Here is a 21,687-nt window from a genome sequence, read left to right as displayed (position 1 = left end):
GTTAAGAACCAAACTTTAAGCCCCACCCTCTCAAATAATTTCATCCCTACTATCCTCAGAGCAACCATCGCTTCAGAGCGCGAAAATTAAATAAGTAAACTGCTCTGCCCCACCCTGTATTTGTGTTTTTATTGAGTCTTTTATTACCTTTTCGTTGCATCAAAATACTTTTTGCATGTGTTTCCCTCTCATACTTTTAAGCATTGTGTTTTCTTGTGGTAGCTTTAAAGCAGATTGATGATCTGTTGACCACATTACAGCGATCCCTCGTTTTTCACAGTTCATGGGGACCAGAACCCATCGTGATAAGTGAAAAACCGTGAAGTAGCGCCCCCCCCCCCCCCCTTTTGTTCAATGCATTTATTCAGATCTATAATTAGAAAGGGATACATATAAGATATTTTTTTACCTTTTACCCCAATGTATAATTAAAAAAATTTCATGTGTATATTTATATATTTTGACAAATGGTTTTTAAGCACTTTAAATGTAATGATTATAATAAGTTTCAAACATGTGACTGTCCCACAGAATTATTTTTAAACACGAAAAAAAGATGCCCAATCCATTTTAAAAAAGGGAAAAAATGCTTGTCTTGATTGAATGTTTCATTGAGTGTCCACTCAAATGTGCTCCAACTGTCCCCTTAAACACAATGAGTTGCCATAGCAACTGTTTAACAAGTTAAATGATGATTGACACATGTGGCCCTTTGAAGGTCGAGTCTCTGGCAAGATCAAAGCTTAATTGTTTGTCAATCATCGTTTACTTTAATAAGCAACTCCAGTTCACTCCCTGATGAACAAAGAGCAGGGAGAGGGAAGGAGGGAGCGAGCATGAGACTTGGCGATCGGCTCCGGAGAGCTCATCTGTAATTATTTATCTTTTTTTTTTAATTGGAAAAAAAAAAAAAAAGTTTGAAGCGCGAAGCAACGAGGGATCACTTTAGTCAAGTAGCATATTTAAAACACCCTTATTTGATATGACTACATTGAAGTATTTTCTTAAGGCATCTTTAGTATGTTCTTCCTGTATATAGGTAAACAAAACAAGCTGAAAGCGCAGGGTAGTACTTTGGGTGTCAAATTGCCCTCTTGTATGACATTTCGCCGGTGTAGGAGATTTTGGCAGAACAAGGTTTTTTCCCCCCCTACTTTTGTCTCATCCCGTCTTTCCTGTTCATTTTGCTTTTGCTGCTCGTTTTGTGAGATATCGACAGTGCGGTCATGCTCATTAATATTCCTCTCGAGTTCTAATTGAAAGGGTTGAACAGATCACATGTTATGTCGCAAAAGTCGAACTCTGGAAGCCCGGCAGCGTAACTATGTGACGTCACCGCCCTGGGAAGTCAACAACAATGGCGACCTACTAGTTAAACTAATTTTACAAATTGTATAAAAACGAAAACATCGAGGCGTTTCAATATCAAATTACTTTCACTCATATTAACATTTATCTTTTAATAACTACAAATCTTTCTGTCCGTGGATCCCTTTAAATGTTGTCAAAGTTTAAGAACACAAAAATAATAGTTTTGTTTAAAACTAGTTACGTTAATCAAAATGTTCGTCATAAAATCCTGAAATAATACAGATAACACTTTGCGCCTAAAAGTGATTGTATGTAAAAATGCTTTATATCTGTTAAATCTTTTCATATATTCTTGTTTCCATCATAATTTCATTGATTTTAACATTCGCAAGATTGTTGTGCTTTTCATTAAGTTAACTTGTTTTAATATGTCAGATGGCCTTAACAGTTGAGGCCTGACTTAAAAAAGATCCATTTTTATCTCTCAAATTTGTGTTATAAGCAAAATGTGACCTATATTTGGGTGAGCTTCAGGCAATTCGCCACTAGAAGGCGACAGCAAACTTCACAACACCACCATAAGTTGACATTTTGTGCTTTTTTTTTTTGTTTGTTTGTTTATGATGTCTTTTTGCTAAATTTCTTCTTTCTAGGAAAGATAGTGACTGCTTTTAAAAATAAGCAGATGATATCGCTGTTGTTGTCCCACTGTACTAAAGTAGTAAATCATTCAAAACATGAGCTGAGTTACATAAAAAAGCATGGAATGATATAAAAGTCAAGATCCAACCGTACTGAAATGGCATCGTCGACGGATGTTTAGTGGATTAAACCGTTGAACGAGATGTTACGTTATTACCGGTGGCGCAATCCAAAGGCCTGTTGTCGAGTGAGGGGTTGCTTCGTGTCCGGAAGCAGACAAATGCCGACATTCCTTCCCGCCGAGCCCTCCAGTCTACTTCTTCAGACACTGGTACATGAGGGTACGTGGGTTAAGCATGTAGCGCTCTGAGCCGAGCAGTTTGGTGAGGTACTGAGGCACGGGAGGCCGGGGGGCCACGTAGGACACGGCGGGGCTGACCGCCATGACCTCGGCGATCTTCTGCTTCATGCCGCTGATTTCCTTGTCCTGCCTCAGAAGCTTATCTGACCAATGGGGGAAAAAAATCAATGGGAGAATTTAACTGCTACGGACTAGCATCGCCCTTCGACATATTTAAGTAAAATAAATGCTACCTGCATGTTTTTTTTTTCTTTTAGCCATAAATTGAGACTGTTTCACGTCCATATCTATAAAGAATTTAGGGATTTAAGCATTTATTCACAAGAATTTAAACGTAAAAAGCTCTTTGTTGTGGTCAGGCGGCGCCACAGAGGCTTAAAGACAAGCAGCACATCCGACATAATAAATTCTACCTGCACAGTTTTTTTTACTTTTAACCAAGAATCGAGACTGTTTTACGTCCATATCTATAAACAATTGAGGGATTTAAGCATTTATTCACAAGAATTTTCAATGTAAAAAGCTCTTTGCCTGTGTTTCCACTTGGTCAGCTTTGACGGAGATAGGACCCCTATTAATCGGCCCTGCGCCCCATGTCCCGTCAATACTATTATGAAGTCTATCATCAAAAATAGTATATGGTTTTTTTGCTTTTGGGTCAATGTTTGTTTAGGAATGAACTGGTATAATATTCTTGTAGTAACCACAAGAGGGTGCTATTTACAGCTAGCTAGTTCACAAAGAATTTAAAAGAGTAGTATGGTACCCTAGTGGTTAGCCCATCTGGCTCGCTGGAAGGAGATTGAGTTTAGTTAGTTTGTTTAAGAATGAACTGGTATAATATTCTTGTAGTAACCACAAGAGGGTGCTATTTACACCTAGCTAGTTCACAAAGATTTAAAAGATTAGTATGTATGGTACTCAAGTGGTTAGCCCATCTGGCTCGCTGGAAGGAGATCGAGGTTAGTTAGTTAGTTAGTTAGTTAGTTAGTTAGTTAGTTAGTTAGTTAGTTAGTTGTGTGCTAAAAAATAGCGCGTAGAAGACAAATACTGAAAAGAATATCTTCAAAAAATAGGAATTGGATGAAGCACAGTGCTTAGTATATTTACAACAGTTATTTCATTTGTTTGTACTATTATTTTTCATACTTTACAATTGTGTATTTCTTTTATTATTATATTTACCTTTATACTACTCTAAAAAAAGACGTAAAATTTACTCCAGTTTACAACCCAGGATAATCAAATTTTTTAAGGCTTATTCAAATCTTCCTATAGAGTAACATCCTTTTAAATTATTCCTTAAGTTCAAGTTTCTATGTCTCTCACCCAAAATAAGATGGCATAGGCTCCTGCTCTCCTACCACCCTAATGAGGATTCACGCCATGCATGGATATAAATGGATGTGCACAAAAAAAGGCAACAATGTTAAACCTTGAGCGATCTCCAGCTGTCTTCGGGCATCGCCAAGTGCTGAGAAGAGGTCGAGCTTGATGCGCGTCTCCGCGCTCAGGTTGTACTCCAGATGCTGAGCCTTGTCCTGAAGGGCTGACAGAGTGGACAGCAGCATTTCTGTGTCCTTTTCCACTCCGCGGTACTTTCCTAAAGACTGAAAAAGGGATAAATACTAGTTATAATGCAGTATTCTGAAAAAAATAGACTATCAAATTAATTTATATTTATACATCTAGAACAGCATAGGGTCAAATAAACTCAAAAGATGGTGCAACAGCAATGATATGAATGCAATAATAAAAAAGGAAAGATTAAACTCTATCATCATGTTAATTTGAATCCAATTTTGGTTTACGCAGTTTTCTCATTTAATGTTCTGCAATCATTCAATTCGAAAAGCAATATGATATAAAAGATAAGAATTAAAAAAACGGCAGCAAACTAAAAAAGATAAACAGCAATTAAGGAATTGTAAAACAGCCCAGAAGATGTGCCAATTTTGATGAAAGATGGCATGATGACTTCAATTCAAAAGGGAGCAGATCTGGATAATAGACATAATCAACACATACACACATGCATTGCCAAGTAGAAAAATTAGAAATATCGCAATAACTACCTCTACTTCACTTTCTAGATCAAGTACACGGCTCTCTTTAACTTGATTCTGCAGCTGTAGATGTTTGTAGTCCGCCTCGAGATCTTTAACCCGCTTCCTTAGCATTTGGCTTTCACTGTTTTCTTGCCTGCTGTGAGACACAGAAACACCGCTCTTGTGATTTAGTGGTCCATCTATCATTAGTTGTACAGTCAGCAGAGTTAATCTTACTTTAAAAAGGTAATTAATTACAGTTACAAATTACTTCTCCCAAAAAGTAATTGAGCTAGTAACTCAATTACCTCAACGTAAGAGTAATTAGTTACTCGGCAAAATAACTGACATTACTTTTTATGTTTTACACATCAACATTTCACATTAAATATGTTTATATTAACTGATTGAATTGAACTGTCTTTTTCATTTAAAAAAACATAGGTCACCCTTTTACATTTAAAAAAAAAATCACCTATATAAGAGTGTAGTGGTATACAAACTTTAACTTTCAAATGCTGTGAGAAAAAAAAAAAACTTTTTGTTTTTCCTGTTGTACTGAAACCGTGACCCCCGTACCGAGGTACGCACTGAACCTTGACTTGTGTGTCACACCCCTAATATATACAGTATATAGATATATTTTTCAGTACGAAGATAAGGCTCTGAATCTCTTTTATCTTTGCTCTATTTGTTTTGATTTTTTTTAAAATCACACAAGGTTTAAGGATACATCATTCAAAAAAGCTTAGGTTAAGTGGCTATTTTTGGTAATAAAATCAAAAACAAATTATCATTATATTGTATCATCTACAATGCCACAACAACACATACTTGGTGATGATAATGCATGCTGAACAGGAAAACAGTCCATTATTTTCAATTAATTGTAACCCACCTGAACACCACAAACTGTATGTAAAAACAAAAAGTTGCCCGAGAGTTTACCATGACGTTTGCCACGCTAATCGCTAATGCTAGCAAGAACATGAATGCTATGCTAACGCTCTAAGCCACCTTGCATCGCGTTTACAACAGCGTCACAACCCTCTTCCCTCCTCCCCTCTCCCTCTCTCCATGTCTCTCAGACAGCTCTCGTCATTCAACCAAATTGTAGTAACGCACGCCTTCACAGTCTCAGTAACAGTAACGGCGTTGAAAAAATGGGAAAAATAATTAATTAGATTACACACTACTGACAGAAATAACCCCATTAGTGACGCCGTTATACTCCATCCATCCATCCATCCATCCATCCATCCATCCATCCATCCATCCATCCATCCATCCATCCATCCATCTAGCGCCTGATCCGGGGTCGGGTCGTGGGGGCAGCAGCTTCAGCAGGGAAGCCCAGACTTCCCTCTCCCCAGCCACTTCCTCCCACACCAGCTGAAAGATGCAGTCTCTCCAACGTGTCCTGGGTCGTCCCCAGGGCCTCCCACCGTTGGGACATGCCCGGAGCACCTCTCCAGGGAGGCGTCTAGGAGGCATCCGAACCAGATGCCCGAGCCACCTCAACTGGCTCCTCTCAACATGGAGGAGTAGCGGCTCGACACTGAGTCCCTCCTGCATGACCGAGTTTCTCACCCTATCTCTAAGGGAGAACCCGGACTCCCTTCTGAGGAAACTAATTTCGGCCGCTTGTATCCGGGATCTTGTTCTTTCGGTCACGACTCACAGCTCTTGACCATAGGTGAGAATAGGAACGTAGATCGACTAGTAAATCGAGAGCTTCCCCTTTCGGCTCAGCTCCTTCTTCACCACTACGGACCAGTTCAGAGTCCATATCACTGCAGATGCTGCACCGATCAGTCTGTCGATCTCCCGCTCCGTCCTACACTCACTCGTGAACAACACCCCAAGATACCTGAACTCCTCCACTTGGGGCAGGATCTCATCCCCGACCCGGAGAGGGTACGCCACCCTTTTCCGACTGAGGACCACGGTCTCGAATTTTGAGGTGCTGACTTCATCCCAACCGCTTCACACTCGACTGCAAACCGCTCCAGTGAGAGTTGGAGGTCACGGGATGATGAAGCCAACAGCACCACATCTTCTGCAAAAAGCAGAGATGCAATGCTGAGGCCACCAAACCGGACCCTATAAACGCTTCGGCTGCGCCTATAAATTATGTCCATTAAAATTATGAACAGAATCAGTGACAAAGGCCAGCCTTGGCGGGGTCCAACCATCACCGGGAACGAATTCGACTTACGGCCGACAATGCGGACCAAACTCTGACACCGGTCATACAGGGACAGAACAGTCCTTACCAAGGGGCTTGGTAGCCCGTACTCATGGAGCACTCCCCACAGGACCCACGGTTGAACGCCTTCTCCGAATCCGCAAAACACATGTAGACTGGTTGGGCGAACTCCCATGAACCCTCGAGGACCCTGCCGAGGGTGTAGAGCTGGTCCAATGTTCCACGGCCGGGACGAAAACCCCACTGCTCCTCCTGAATCCGAGATTTGACTTCCTGACTGATATTTCTCTCCAGCACCCCTGAATAGACTTTACCGGGGAGGCTGAGGAGTGTGATCCCTCTATAACTGGAACACACCATCAGCACCCGCGTCTTAAAAAGGGGTTCTGCCAATCCAGAGGCACTGTCCCCGATGTCTATGCGATGTTGTAGAGGCGTGTCAGTAATACCGTTATACTCTAACGCCGTTATTAACGACACTGACAGTCAGCAATGCCTTGACTTAAGAGTCTCATTTGTTTCGTTTTTGGTACCTGGTGGTCATGGTCCTTGCCGCGCTGGCCCCGTCTTCGGGTCTGTGAGCCTGAAGCTCGGCCACTTGCCTTTCCAGCGAGAGCCTCGCCTCTGTCTCTGCCCGTGTCTTCTTCTCCAGCATGGCACTGGTCTGCTTGTCCCGCTGTTTGGTTTTGCTCAAGCACATGATCCTATGAGCGAGAAATGAGGTCATACTAATGTAAATTTAAGACAATGAACTACTGTCCCACTCATCGCTTACCTCATTAAACACACAGATAAATGAATATGGCGGAAAACACAGACAAGACCGAAAAAGCAGTTTCGGCTCTTGCACTCCTCTTTCAAAGAAACTGCTGTATTTTAAGCCGCAACAACTGTTCTGTTTGATAGAACAATATGTCTATATGCTGCTTTAGCAGATTCATGGCGCATTAAGCCCCCGAACGATTTTTTATTTGTCCGTTTTACCCTGGAAACCCCCTTTTACAGACGTCGCGCAACCGCTTTTGTTTCAACCCAGCCATAAAAAGAAGGTAAGTAATTATCTTTATTAATCAAAATGTCTGTCATTTTTATCTTAGAATCATTAATTGATGTCTAATATTTTGTGTAAAAATAAATAAATAAAAAAAAACTACATTAAAAAATTATTCACTCGCATATTTTAAACTTTTAAACAAAGACGTCACAATGAAAAAAATGGCGTCTGCAAAAAAGTCATGGATATCTACCTCATAACTATCAATTAATTGTATTTTTTTGTTACTGTCACACTTTCCCCAAAATGTTAGATGATAAATAATCGATCCAAACAAAAAAAATTCAAAAAAAAAAAACGTTTAAAAGGGTAAATATATGAAAAAGAACATCTCGGCCACTCCTTGATGTCTGCGATTTCTGCATCACGACCCTTGTTATATCAGCATGTTTCAACCATAAAATCCCCCCAAAATCCGGCTGTGGCCATTCACATCTGTGTCTTGACACTCGATGATACATGTTACATGGAGTTTTTGGATCGAAACGAGGTAAGTACGCGATAATATCTCGTTAAAATCATAGCGTCTTTAATTCTGCTGTCGCGTGCTCTTGCCTCCGTTTAGAGTTTTGCGCTTAATTCCCCCCCCCCCCCCTTTTTTTTTTAAATGCCCTCCTGTTCAAAATGTTTCTTCACCCATAAAATATAGATTTTAAGCTTTCCAATTATGTATCACACATGCATATAGGACCATTTTGAAATTTGGTCAAATTGGCGGTCTCAGAGTGGAACTTCAAGTCACCTGAGTGTTTTCCGCCATATATCATAGATAATACCCAATAGTATATAGCATGGTGTGGTTATCTAACATCAGCTTCATATAGTCAATTTCTACTTTGAATGGGAAGACAGACTAAAATCATTAATGTTTTAGAAAAGTAACAATGAAAAATTAATATGTCTCGTGCTGGCACAGATTTGGCTGGCACGAGTCTCGCACTCTCCTCATTTATAAATGAGCATTGTAAGACTGCATGAGATATTCATTTTGTTATCGTTGTGAAGTAGAGGTAGATACGTGTCTGACACTCATGTGGTTCTGGGTTCCAGGTGTGATACGCGATTGGCTGGCGACCAGTAAGCATCAGCACGATCAAAAACGGCATGGATTTTGCGGTCTACTCACTTGCCCTGCAGCAGCATGTTGGACTGTCGCAGCAGGGCCACTTCGGGCCTTAGGCTTCTCTCGCTGTTGGTGAGGTTGCAGATGTGACTCCTTAGCTCCTGCTCGCTGTGTCGGCTCACCTGCAGCTCGCCTCTCAACTTCCGCAGCTCTTGCTCCAGCCTGAGCGGGAAACATCAGATCACTAGAAGTCGTAAAATTATTTATTACAAGTAGTGATGTGATCTGACATCGGGCTGATCGCGCCATTTTTCAGAGGATCGTAATCCGGTGAAAAGAATCGGGTATTTGTATCTCAATTTTCTCGTTGTAATTATACTCTACTTTCCCATACGATATCGTTGTCGAGTGTCAAAAAGCCTGAAGTATGTTTATATATCAAATCATTGCTCATAGCTCAAAGTATCACAGTATATGCCGACCAATGGCTTCTAATTTGGAAAACTTGTATATCACGGCACTCATACGTACAGTGGGGCAAATAAGTATTTAGTCCGCCACTAATTGTGCAAGTTCTCCTACTTGAAAAGATTAGAGAGGCCTGTAATTGTCAACATGGGTAAACCTCAATCATGAGAGAAAAAATGTGGAACCCCCCCCCCCCCAGAAAATCACATTGTTTGATTTTGAAAGAATTTATTTCCAAATTAGAGTGAAAAATAAGTATTTGGTCACCTACAAACAAGCAAGATTTCTGGCTCTCCAAGAGGTCTAACTTCTTCTAACCAGGTCTAACGAGGCTCCACTCGTTACCTGTATTAATGGCACTTGTTTTAACTCATTATCGGTATAAAAGACACTGTCCACAATCTCAGTCAGTCACACTCCAAACTCCACTATGGCCAAGACCAAAGAGCTGTCGGAGGACACCAGAGACAAAATTGTAGACCTGCACCAGGCTGGGAAGACTAATTCTGCAATAGGTAAAACGCTTGGTGTAAAGAAATCAACTGTGGGAGCAATTATTAGAAAATGGAAGGCATACAAGACCAATTATAATCTCCCTCGAGCTGGGGCTCCATGCAACTCCCTTTCAACTCCCTCCTCACCCCGTGGCGTCAAAATGATAACAAGAACAGTGTGCAAAAATCCCAGAACCACACGGGGGACCTAGTGAATGACCTATAGAAAGCTGGGACCACAGTAACAAAGGCTACTATCAGTAATACAATGCGCTGCCAGGGACTCAAATCCTGCACTGCCATACATGCCTCCCTGCTGAAGCCAGTACACGTCCAGGCCCATCTGCGGTTCGCTAGAGAGCATTTGGATGATCCAGAAGAGGACTGGCAGAATGTGTTATGGTCAGATGAAACCAAAATAGAACTTTTTGGTAGAAAAACAGGTTCTCGTGTTTGGAGGAGAAAGAATATTGAATTGCATCCAAAGAACACCATACCCACTGTGAAGCATGGGGGTGGAAACATCATGCTTTGGGGCTGTTTTTCTGCAAAGGGACCAGGATGACTGATCTGTGTAAAGGAAAGAATGAATGGGGCCATGTATCGAGAGATTTTGAGTGAAATTTTTCCATCAGCAAGGGCATTGAAGATGAACGTGGCTGGGTCTTTCAGCATGACAATGATCCCAAACACACAGCCAGGGCAACAAAGGAGTGGCTTCGTAAGAAGCATTTCAAGGTCCTGGAGTGGCCTAGCCGGTCTCCAGATCTCAACCCCATATATAATCTGTGGAGGAAGTTGAAAGTTTGTGTTGCCCAACGACAGCCCCAAAAAATCACTGCTCTAGAGAAGATCTGCATGGAGGAATGAGCCAAAATACCAGCAACAGTGTGTGAAAAGCTTGTGAAGAGTTAAAGAAAATGTTTGGCCTCCGTTATTGCCAACAAAGGGTACAAAGTATTGAGATGAACATTTGGTATTGACGAAATACTTATTTTCCACCATGATTTGCAAATAAATTCTTCAAACAATGTGATTTTCTGTTTTTTTCCACATTCTGTCTCTCATGGTTGAGGTTTACCCATGTTGACAATTACAGGCCTCTCTAATATTTTCAAGTGGGAGAACTTGCACAATTACTGGTTGACTAGATACTTATTTTCTCCACTGTACTTCTTCCTACCAAGTGCCTCACCTGCTGAGCTGCTCAGCATGCTGATTCTGAGCCACGATCGAACTTTTGTCCGCTCCTTCCCGGTTCGGGCTAACTGTTTTTCGCTGTTTCTTCTCTGTCCTGCTTGCAGGTGGTGAAGGTGTAGCCGTGTTTGTGCCCCGGACTTTGGGTGAGGAGTTCTTCACTACACGTGAAGCTTTGCTGGCCTGCTCCTCCTGAGGTAGTTTTTCTGAGGTCGTGGAGGATTCTGGTCCAGGTGAACAGCTGTGGATCGACACTCTGGACTCACTCGAGCTGCCTTTGGACAACAATGGTTTACGGCTTGGCTCGGCTGAGCGGACTTCCTGCGTCGCCTTCTCGGGCGCTCGCTCCTCGCTATGGATTTGGAGGCAGTCTACGGTGTGGGACTCGTCTTGGGGGACAACAGCTCCGTTTTGACACAGGTACTGAGTGGTCTCAGTCTTTGACTTCCATTTGGAGGCTGGAAAAGCCAACACAATTCATCCTATGCAACATTTCACATTTTCTCAATGGATTTAAATTTAATCTTATCTTTAGTTTAGCATTTTCCCTCATTGAGACATTTCATCCGGTAATTTCCGTCTTATGAGTATACTCGTGGTTGATGAAAAGATTTTTTTTCTGGGCTTAAAAAACTCACCTTTTCCCTATTTTTGTGTTCAGACCAATGCTCTGTTTGAAATACAATTTTTCTTTTGTGCCATTTTGGTGTATGGAACAATGTTGGTGTGTTTTAAGGAGCTTCAAGTTGCACTTTGACGCCATCATATATTTTGGAATATATACTGTAAGCATTTACAAAGCTTTGGGGGATTTTTGCTATTGGTTAAAAAGTTACTAATTTTTTAAATCTCAACTTAGAAGGCAGCACGGTGGATGAGTACTTAACATGCCTGCGTCAAAGTTTTGAAGTCAGGGGTTCAATCCCATGCTCCGGCCTTCCTGTGTGAAGTTTTCATGTCCTCCCCGTTCCTGTGTGTTAACTCCGGTTTCCTCTTACATCCCAAAAACATGTATCGTAGTATGATTTAACGCTCTAAATCAGTGGTCAGGAATGTGTGACTTGCAAGCCATTTGTGGCTCTTTTGAGGAGTGCATCACGCTCTCCAACAACCCGGCATCTCAAGTATGAAACAGACTGTCTTTTGCTATTGGCCAACTGGTGAGGGCGCAACGCAAAAATGTATTCTGAATATGATTACCGTTACAAATCATGACGGTTTCATTCACCGAGTTTATTCCGTGTTAGAAAGGGATACACTAGCTACCCCTAGGACAGGAAAGGATAGGACAGGAAGACTAGGGTAGGAAAGGGCAAGGTGAGCACACAAGGACTGCTATTGATTGAGAAACCCACATAAAGACTAAACATCTGTCAACCAGTGTTGTTTTCGTCAACAATGACGATAATGAAAATATTTCGTCGACGAACACTTTTTTCATGACGATGACTTGGCGATTACAGGCTAAAAATGTGTCTTGGGAGACTAGAACATAACAAGGCGAATGCAAGTTTACGTCTGACGAGACGACAATGAGACGAAAATGCGACATCGTTTCTGTCATATGTTCTCAATGCGTGACATTTTCATCTTGTTCGTCAGCTTGCATCGTGGCAGTGTTTGGGGCGTGTCACTCCTGTGAGAGGTACTGTTTTCTTATCTTGGCAAGAGAAAATATGCAATGTTGCTTTAGCTTTTAAAGGTCTGTGCTGATTTATCATCAGACACGAAATGTAACCGCAGCGTTGGCATCGCATTTGCATTAGCATTAGCTTTACAATGGCGAGCGTCAACTAAAAAACACTGGCCAATCCAAAGCAGAGACACTAGGCTGTTCAGTAAGTCTGGAGCAGTGATCCCCAAACACTGGGCCAGTCACCGGTACTGGTCCGGGGCATATTTACTAGCGGGCCGCAGAGAAATAATAATTCATTTATTAACGACTGAAATCTGGCATGTGCCTCTTGTCTTGACTAATCCGAGTAGAGATTTGTGTACATCGCCCTCTAGTGGTTAACGGCCATTACTGGGGTGTTTGTTTGCACTCCTATTGACTAACCCGAATAGAGATTTGTGTACGTCACCCTCTAGTGGTTGGCCGCCATTACTGGGGTGTTTGCAAACCTATAGCATTCAAGGTAAACAGTAACGTTAGCTGCTGTTGGCTGTGTGCTGTGGGCGGCGACATCTTTGGTCAGCGTTTTTACGGGGAAAAGGCCATCTGCCGAGCCAGAAGAGGAATCTACAACCAAGTCCATTCTGCATATTAATGTGGCTAAAATCTAGCAAACGAAGCAGCGAATGCACTGTATTGTTAAAGCCAAGAAACCTTTCACGATTGGAGAAGAATGGCTGCGACCGAAGATATTGCCATCAAGTTTTAGGAGCGGCTTCTGTTAAAAAAGGTTGATTCAGCGTATGGTGAGTTACATTTTCCCTGCACTAAATGTTAGATTTTAGTCCCGTTGTTGTTTTATATTATACCGTATTGGCCCGAATATAAGACGATGTTTTTTGCTTTGAAATAAGACTGAAAAAGTGGGGGTCGTCTTATATTCGCGGTCTAGACATTATACCCATTCACGATGCTAGATGGCGCCAGAGATCATTGAAGCGATGTTCTGTCATGACAGATCTCAGCTACTCTCAAGTTTAACCAGTTTGCATTATTTTATTGTAATGTTTTTCCTTATTCAGATTTGTTTCAAGACTACAGTTACAGTTAGACTTCACTTTGATGGTTAATGCAGTTAATGCAATTTTGTTGTTTTATCACAATAGATTAGTTTATTTACATTTCAAAAACCAGAAGCCATTCATTTACGAATGGGATTGCACTTTAGTTTACATATTTAAATCTTCAGGTATTAAGATTTGAATGAGGCAAAATAACATGCTTTTTCTCTCAAATAAGTTGTTATAATCATTTGTTTTAGATGTAGTGTAATTATTTTCTGTATAAAAATTAATTTGGTGTTCAAAAAGTCTTTTTTCAAACTTGAGTCTTGAAAAAGAGGGGGTTGTCTTATAATCAGGGCCGTCTTATATTCGAGCCAAAACGGTATATTTACTGCAATTTTCTGTCATACATTGCTGGTCTGTGAAAAAAAGGCCCGTATAACACCGGTTCGTGGTGCAAAAACCGATCTAGAGGATGTTAAATGCTCTGACAACTTTTTTTAAGATACAGTTTGTGGCTTGTAGGTAGGTTTAATCGGAAAAAACAAACAAACTACATTTCCTGCTGAGTGTGTGTTGTCATCACAACGTTGGCGTTGGCTTGGTAGATGCTACAATATGTGCTCGTCTGTCTGTGTTCATTCGAAATTGTTGGAAACATTTTGGACTAAAACTTTTGAACTTTACATAATTTTAAAACATTTTCATAATTTTAAAACATTTTGAGTAACTGTCGACTAAAACTAGACAAAATTTGTATGAGATTTCGTCAACTAAAACTAAACAAAGACGAAAACATTTTTAAATGACTAAACTATAACTAAGACTAATAAGTATTTTCGCCCAAAAAAATTAAATGGGGCTGCCAAAAAACAACACTTCTATCAACATTGTTGAGTTCACATCCAAATCTACACCGTACCAGTGGTATCCTTGGCCCAAACATGTAAACCCTGATACGTTCTTAAGGATTCCATTTTCACACTATTTCTCTATTTTGCCGATAAGATGAATTCAAATAAAGTCATCCTACTAATATCATCAGTGACTTACGGCCAATGTCAGGCGCCATCTTGGGGTAAAGTGACAAACCCGGTGGAAGCGAATGTTGCAGCAGGTGCATGTGAAAGTCATTGTCACTCTGCACTGCTTTCTGGATGCGCAGCTTGAAAATGTTGGTGAAGTAGCAGGTGGCGTCAAAGCCCAGATATACCACCGGGTATCCAATGCTGAATCACGGAGGAAGAGTGAGACAAGTGCAATGTAGTTCATTCAGCTATGTGTAAATTCAACATACCAGTGAGCTGCAAAAAGATGAGAAAGGTTGGCATGAGAGGTTTTGAGGTCTTTGAGTCGGAGCGAAGCCTCTGTGTATACAAGAAGAATCCACAGGGACACAGTGGAGATACAGATGCCCTTCTCTGAGGAGAAGACACCCAAAAAATAATGTATGAAAAAAGTTTTTGTCATTCCATTGCACACGATATTGGAAAAAGCCAACATGCTCACCTGTGTGCCAAATATAATTGAATACGACATAGGTGCTGGCCACAAAAAAGAGCCAGTGCAAAGGAACAAAAATCAAACAAAAGATGTCAAGTGTGAAGGCAGCACACACAAAAACCACACAAATTACCTGCAAACACAAAAATTAAGTTGGTAATAACATGGCTTTGATAACATCAATCATAATGGCACATTTTTTAAAAATTATTAAATTCATATTTGGTGTATCATATCAGTAACTGTTCTACTATAAAATTTTACATTTTATAAATGTAAGTACCATAATTTTCAGATTATAAGGCGCACCTGACTCTAAGCCACCACCCACCAAATTTGACACGAAAACAGCATTTGTTCATAAATAAGCCGCGCTGGACTATATGCCGCAGCTGTCTTCTCTGTATTATGGAATATTTACACCAAAAGATATTTAACGGGTAACACTTTATTTGACAGCGGCATCATAAGACTGTCATAAGACCACATGAAGCTTAGAACAAATTGGTTGCAAAGCTTCATTGCTTCAAGAAGCTTCATTTTGCTATCACTGCTTCCTTGGGGGAGACGGTCAATCTCTGCTTCCACCTGTTGTCAACACTGTTGTCGTCCAACATGCCTCCTCGTATGCATTGCAGCACTACAGATGTAAAAGTACAATTAAAATTCATGGTCTGTGCTAATTATTTCCTCAGTTACTGTTCTGGTTGTTTCATTAATTGCTAGTTATGGTATTTGGTAACACAATATTTGACAGTGGCGTCATAAGACTGTCATAAGACCATCATAACTATTACATGACACTGCCATGAGCATTAATGAATGCTTATTACAGATGTCATTTTGTGTCATCCGGCAAATTATCTCACTTTTGAATGGATGTAAAAGAACCGAGCTGGATATGAATGGAGTTAGTGAGATAATTTGCCGGATGACATTAATTGACAACCGTCATAAGCATTCATTAATGCCCATGATAGTCTCATGTCTTATAGCAGTCTTATGACACCACTGCCAAATAAAGGGTTACCTATTAACCCAAATAAATAAACAATTAAGCCACACTGGACAAGCTGCAGGATTCAAAATGAGGGAAAAAAGTAGCGGCTTATAGTCTGAAAATTACGGTAAACTAATTGCAATCTACTAACGCCAACATATTATGCATTTTACAGAAAATTTAAAGCAAATAGGGTGTCCAAATGCTTTGCACTGCTAAAAAAAAAAAAGAATTAGGGGTCCTCACCAGTCCATGGCAATGGAACGTTGTGTACACACTCCCAAAAAAGAGCCAGCATGGCCACAGATATTCCAGACGAAATTCCAAAAGAAAATCTGCCAGCAGCACCAACATCCACATGGCCATAAACTTCAGGAATGTGTATGCACTGCATGAAAAGATAGAAATGAATATATGAATGTATAAAAACACAAACAACTGTCTGACACACTAAACATGTGCCGATTACCGGTTTCAGGGTATACCGTGGTATGAAAGCGTCAAGGTTTCAAAAACGCAAAAAATTTCCGTCATACCGTCCTTAAAGTATTACCTATTTTTTATGTGCCAAAAATGCATGGAGAAATTCCTCACTTGCAGCTGAAAGGCTCAAACCTCCCCCATCGGTTGTTCTTCAGTGTCAGTGTGTTAGCTGTGTTACACTATTGCTGGAGGAGGTGAAACTCCTGTACTTTTTCCCCCATCGAAGAAAACAAAATCACTGGTATGGGAATACTTCGGCTACAGAAAAGTTACAGACGGCCGCGGCTTAGAGGCGGATGGCCAACCAATATGTAAAACATGTTCGCAGAGGGGGGCTGCCGTGGAGGCAATACTTCTAATATGATTTCGCATTTATACAAAATTAAACGTTAGTAAACACTTTGCCTGGTACAGCAGACTCACCGCTGTTCTAGCGATGGAGTCTGGCGACTGTCCGGCGGATGAAATTCCCAGGGTGGCGCAAGCAAGGCCGGCCCAGCCTATACGCAGACTAGGCAGCTGCTTAGGGCCCCTGACCACTAGGGGGCCCCCAATCTGTCAACCTCATTTTAAACGTTGTTAAGAGAGCATCGTGAATAATGTGGCGCACATTGCCGTTTATCAATGCAAACATCACTTTACTACAGTTTGCTTTATTTTACTTTTGTGAGTTATGATACTTGATTACAAGCTTAAAAAAATAAAAGTTCTTCCTTAACTTCTTTTCCTCTTACTGACAGTCATTTGGGGTGAGAAGTTTGAAGTATGCAGTTCAACAAAATCTGATTAATATACAAAATATGGATGTATTGGTTGGATTGCATATATGGGTTTCACAGTACACTGTGACGAAATGGTGGGCCAAAAATATGGGCCCCTTGTCATTATTTTGCTTAGGGCCCCCAAATGCCCTGGGCGCAAGCCACAACAAACAGACAGCAGAGTGGGACAATCAGCGACGGGCGGACGTGACGTTGGTAAAGCGACAAGAAACTAGTGCGAGCGGAGAATGGATAAGTTTATTCAACATGGCTAGTGCGAGACAGACTGTCGTTAATGACTTGTGTCGATGTGTTTTTGGTCATTTAAAATTGATTTTACCACGGATTGGAACATATTCTCGGCTCGCCCGTTCGCCATCTGTGTTGTTGTGGATACGACTTCCAACGCCCAAGAGAGACGTTGCGCGTTATGAAAACGTCACGTAAATAATCTAATCTGATTGGACGGATGATTTCGTTCCCCTTGAGAGGCCATTAAGGAGCTGGGTCCCAGTCTTTTCTCCCAGTGTTTGAAAAATACAGGGAGAAAAGTCTAGCCGTGCCAGGCAAGTAAACACTGTATGAATGTTTCCCACCAGCTACGAGAGTTAACCCCAGTGTGTTTAGTGTGTCTAGCGATGGTAAAACGTGGTGTTTTTTGTTCTCTCTGGCAACCAGTGTTGTTTTTGGCAGCCCTTTTAATTTTCGAATTAGTCTTAGTCTTTTGAACAATAATACTTTTTAGTTTCCGTCATATTTTGGTCATTTCAAAATGTGTTTGTCTTTGTCTAGTTTTTGTTTATGAAATCTCAGACAAATTTCGTCTGGTTTAAGTTGACGTTTACTCAATATTTTCGTTTGTAAAATTCGAAAGCTTCATTCTAAAAATACATCAATTTAAAAAAAGGTTTCCAAGTTCCAACTGTTTCGAATAAACATTGACGGACGAGCACATATTGTAACATCTACAAGCATCTACAAATCTATCACGTGACAATTCACACTCAGCAGGAAAACAGGGAATTATTTTCAATTGATTATACCCACATGGATACCACGAACTGTATGTAAAAAAAAAAAAAAAAAAAAAAAAACATCCAAGAGTTTAAGAGGACGTTCTCCGCTAGCAATAGCCTAATGCTAACGCGAACGTGAATGCTATGCTCACGCTATGAGTTACATTTAGTGTGGGATGAAAACTCAGCAAATACCTTTAAAGGCTAAAGCAACATTGCATATTCTCTATTGTCAACATAAGAAGACATTTTACCGTGTGTGTCTCAAAACAAGCAATGGAGAAACTGGAGTGAACCGTAGTGGGTGGTTTGGGGGTGCGCAGCACGTCACATAAGTGACACAACCAGACACTGCAATGATGCAGGCTGACTACACATAAAATGTCACTCATTGCGAACATGTGACCAGAGGCGTAGCAAGGGTCCCCGGGGGCCCCAGGCAACAAGCAACATGGGGCCCTTCGAGCGTGTGCATGTAAGGAGGACTTGGAGCAATAGCATATTCTATAAAGTATAATAACGCCTCGGTCTCGTAGAGTGCTTTTTAGGACACTCAAAGTGCCCGGCTTCTACTACATTAGGACATAAAACTACGGTAACATAGTACAGTCAATGCTGTCTTGCTTCCTTTTCTCCTCTTCTGCTTTTTTTTCTTTCTTTTGTCGCTTCCAGAAGGATAACTTCTCTTCATTTTGGATCTACGCCAATTAAAAAAAAGCCAAATCGCCACTCACTCTCACTCTGAGTCACATGGGGGGGGGGTGTAAAGCGAGTGAAGGGGCCCCTTCAGGGAACTCAGACACAAGGCTTTCACTGGCAGTAAAGCTGCGTGTGCTAAATCTGTTGGCCCTCTGGGGGCCCCGGGCAATTTCCTGGTTTGCCTAATGGGACGCACGCCGCTGCATGTGATGGAAACTATGGCGCATTTTCGTCTTGTTCTCGTCTCGCCAGACGACAACTGACATTCATGTTGTTGTTTTTTAGTCTCCTAAGATACTGTATGTTTTTAGCTTGTTATCGTCTAGTCATCATCGTGAAAAGATTGTTCGTCGACGAAATAGTTTCGTTTTCGTCATCATTGACGAAAACAACACTGCTGGCAAATGTCGAGAAAGAGTGCGTGTATCTTGTCAACATAATACGAGCCATACACACGTGCTTTTTACGGAAAATAATTAATTATTTTTGTTCTGATGGTAATGTTGAGCTGTGGCTGTGGGTTCAGGCTCACGTAAAGAACTGCATTTCTTTCAATTTTATTTAGAATATTTTGTTATTTTTTAAAAAATTTATTTTAATTTAGCCTTACACTTGTGTTCCAATTTGCTAATATGTTTTGAAAAATAAAAATCCTATTAAATGGAAAAAAGTTTTTTTTTTTTTTTTTTTTTAAATTTTAAACCCAGATCTCAAACTATACACATTTTAGAGCTGTAATTTTAATACTGTGAAACCGTGATATTTTGGTTATCATACCGTCAGAATATCATACCGGCACATGCTTATACTACGCCCAAGTTGTTTCAATTTGGCTCCAAGGCAAACAATAAAGCACACAAAAGTGTTCAACTGAATCTTAAAACACGTCAAGAACCTTTTAATTGGAGCCAATTCATGAACAATAACTGTCTTCATTTTTTTTAACGAGATCACCACAAGGCCCACAAGAAGAGTCGTGGTTTGCTCCCTTTGTTCTGCTCACCCATAGGCTGCTGTTGCCACATCGGCCCTTCTTTGTTTGGTAACCATGGCAATATTTCATCTGGAGGAGAGCGAGACAGCGAGGGAGGAGGGAGAGCCAGAACAGCATCCTCCGACACATACTTTCAATTCCAATTGTTTTCAAATGCGACCGCTTAATTTAATTTTCTTTTAGTATGTGATCAGTCATGTGAATATCAAAGACAACAACTAACACTGGAATAGTGAAAGTACAACTGTACAGTATTTTCTCTCGGCTTTAAAAAAAAAAAAAAAAAAAGATTTTTAAAAAAATATATAAAATAACTTAATAAAACAGTATGCTTTTTTTGTTAAAACAAAAACAAATTTTTTAAAAATGTTTTTTAGAACACCTTTAATAATAAGGACAATTATTTCTGTTAATTCAGATAAAAAATATAGATGTAGAATTTAGTTTTTAAATATTTTCATAATGTTTTTAAAGTTAATAATGCAATTTAACATTATTTTGTTTCATATTAAAAGTATTTTTTTTTCTTTGAGTGGATGCACGTGTCAAACAAAGAACAAAATTATTAGATTTACATGACTTCAACATAAATGACACACACACACAGTGTCCAGTTGAATCTAAAATGGCCCGAATGGCAGTAGAAACAGGCCGATAGAAACTTATTGCAATTTTCTTGTCTTTTGTGTGTCAGCGTGAACAAATGATGGGACACACGCGCGCACAAAAACAACAACAATGTGGCGGTGACGTGATGCAGACAGGTGAGTGGGGTGGACCTGGCATGCACACAAAGACGCAGACGGGCAGCACCACAACAAAAGCAGCCACCAGCAGGCAGGCTGGCTGGCTGTCTGTCTACCTTTCAGATAGCCTCTCGCTTATTTTCAATTTCTTCATCTTTCGGAGCCTGCTCGCGTCCACGTAACGTTTCTTCATCGTATCTTCTTTCTTCCTCTCCCCGCCGCCCCTTTGTCTTCGACGGCGACGGGCGACGAAGAAGAGGAAGAGGAAGGGGCAGTTTTCAGAGCGAGCGAGAGGATGTTCGCTTCAACCTGGGATGATGACGATGACGGTGAGGATGGTGATGGTGCTGATGTCTGGGAACAAAAATAGGGGTACCAGTCAGCCGCGGCGCGCATGCGCGGTGGAAGGCGCACCTACAAGCGTGGAAGGCGAGCACACATTGTTCAAGACGGAGTGTTCCAAATGAGCTCGTATTCAAAATACAACAAACGAAAACTCATGTCAGATCCGTTTGAGGTCATTCTAAATGGGAGGACGTTTTCTGTTCCACCATGAAATTTGAAAAGAAAGTTAACTCTTTGGCTGCCGTGGACAGCGATGAAAGAGTGGCTCTACAGAAATTTTTCACACAGGTGGTCGAATGGGGACAGTCAATACATGAGAAGTTGCTTTTCCCTAACTCTTTGTAGAGCAAGTGACTATTTTTGGTCATTTAAAAAAACTTAAATATTACCAATTTTTATTATTGTAATATTTTTTTTTCATAATTATTGATCATTATTGTATTTTTTTTTTAACATTATTTTATGTTATAAATTAATAAAAGCATTTATGAATTAATGCAATAATAATAAAAACTAATGAAAGTAAAATATACATTTATACAGTGAAGAAAATGAGTATTTGAACACCCTGCTAATTTGTCAAATTCGGTCCCCATAAATCCAAAGCCCTCCCT

At 40.6% G+C, this 21,687-nt stretch overlaps 1 protein-coding gene across 1 annotated transcript; it reads right to left on the bottom strand.

Annotated features, from left to right (window-relative positions):
• Positions 1 to 368: 368 nt before the first annotated feature.
• Positions 369 to 21,074, bottom strand: si:dkey-12h9.6 (macoilin-1). The gene is made up of 11 exons (XM_057823670.1): positions 20,845 to 21,074; positions 16,276 to 16,417; positions 15,036 to 15,162; positions 14,824 to 14,947; positions 14,580 to 14,755; positions 10,846 to 11,305; positions 8,752 to 8,910; positions 7,105 to 7,275; positions 4,390 to 4,519; positions 3,750 to 3,924; positions 369 to 2,457 (listed from the first exon to the last, which is right to left on the bottom strand). Exons 1-11 carry the CDS (start codon positions 20,919 to 20,921, stop codon positions 2,267 to 2,269), a joined length of 1,932 nt encoding a protein of 643 aa, XP_057679653.1. The 5' UTR covers positions 20,922 to 21,074; the 3' UTR covers positions 369 to 2,266.
• Between the last annotated feature and the right edge of the window lie 613 nt (positions 21,075 to 21,687).

This window comes from Corythoichthys intestinalis, chromosome 19 (genome assembly GCF_030265065.1).
Source record: "Corythoichthys intestinalis isolate RoL2023-P3 chromosome 19, ASM3026506v1, whole genome shotgun sequence".
Taxonomy (NCBI): Eukaryota; Metazoa; Chordata; class Actinopteri; order Syngnathiformes; family Syngnathidae; genus Corythoichthys; species Corythoichthys intestinalis.
The sequence above is the reverse complement of the archived record's forward strand: the minus strand, read 5'-3'. Positions and strand labels throughout refer to the sequence as shown.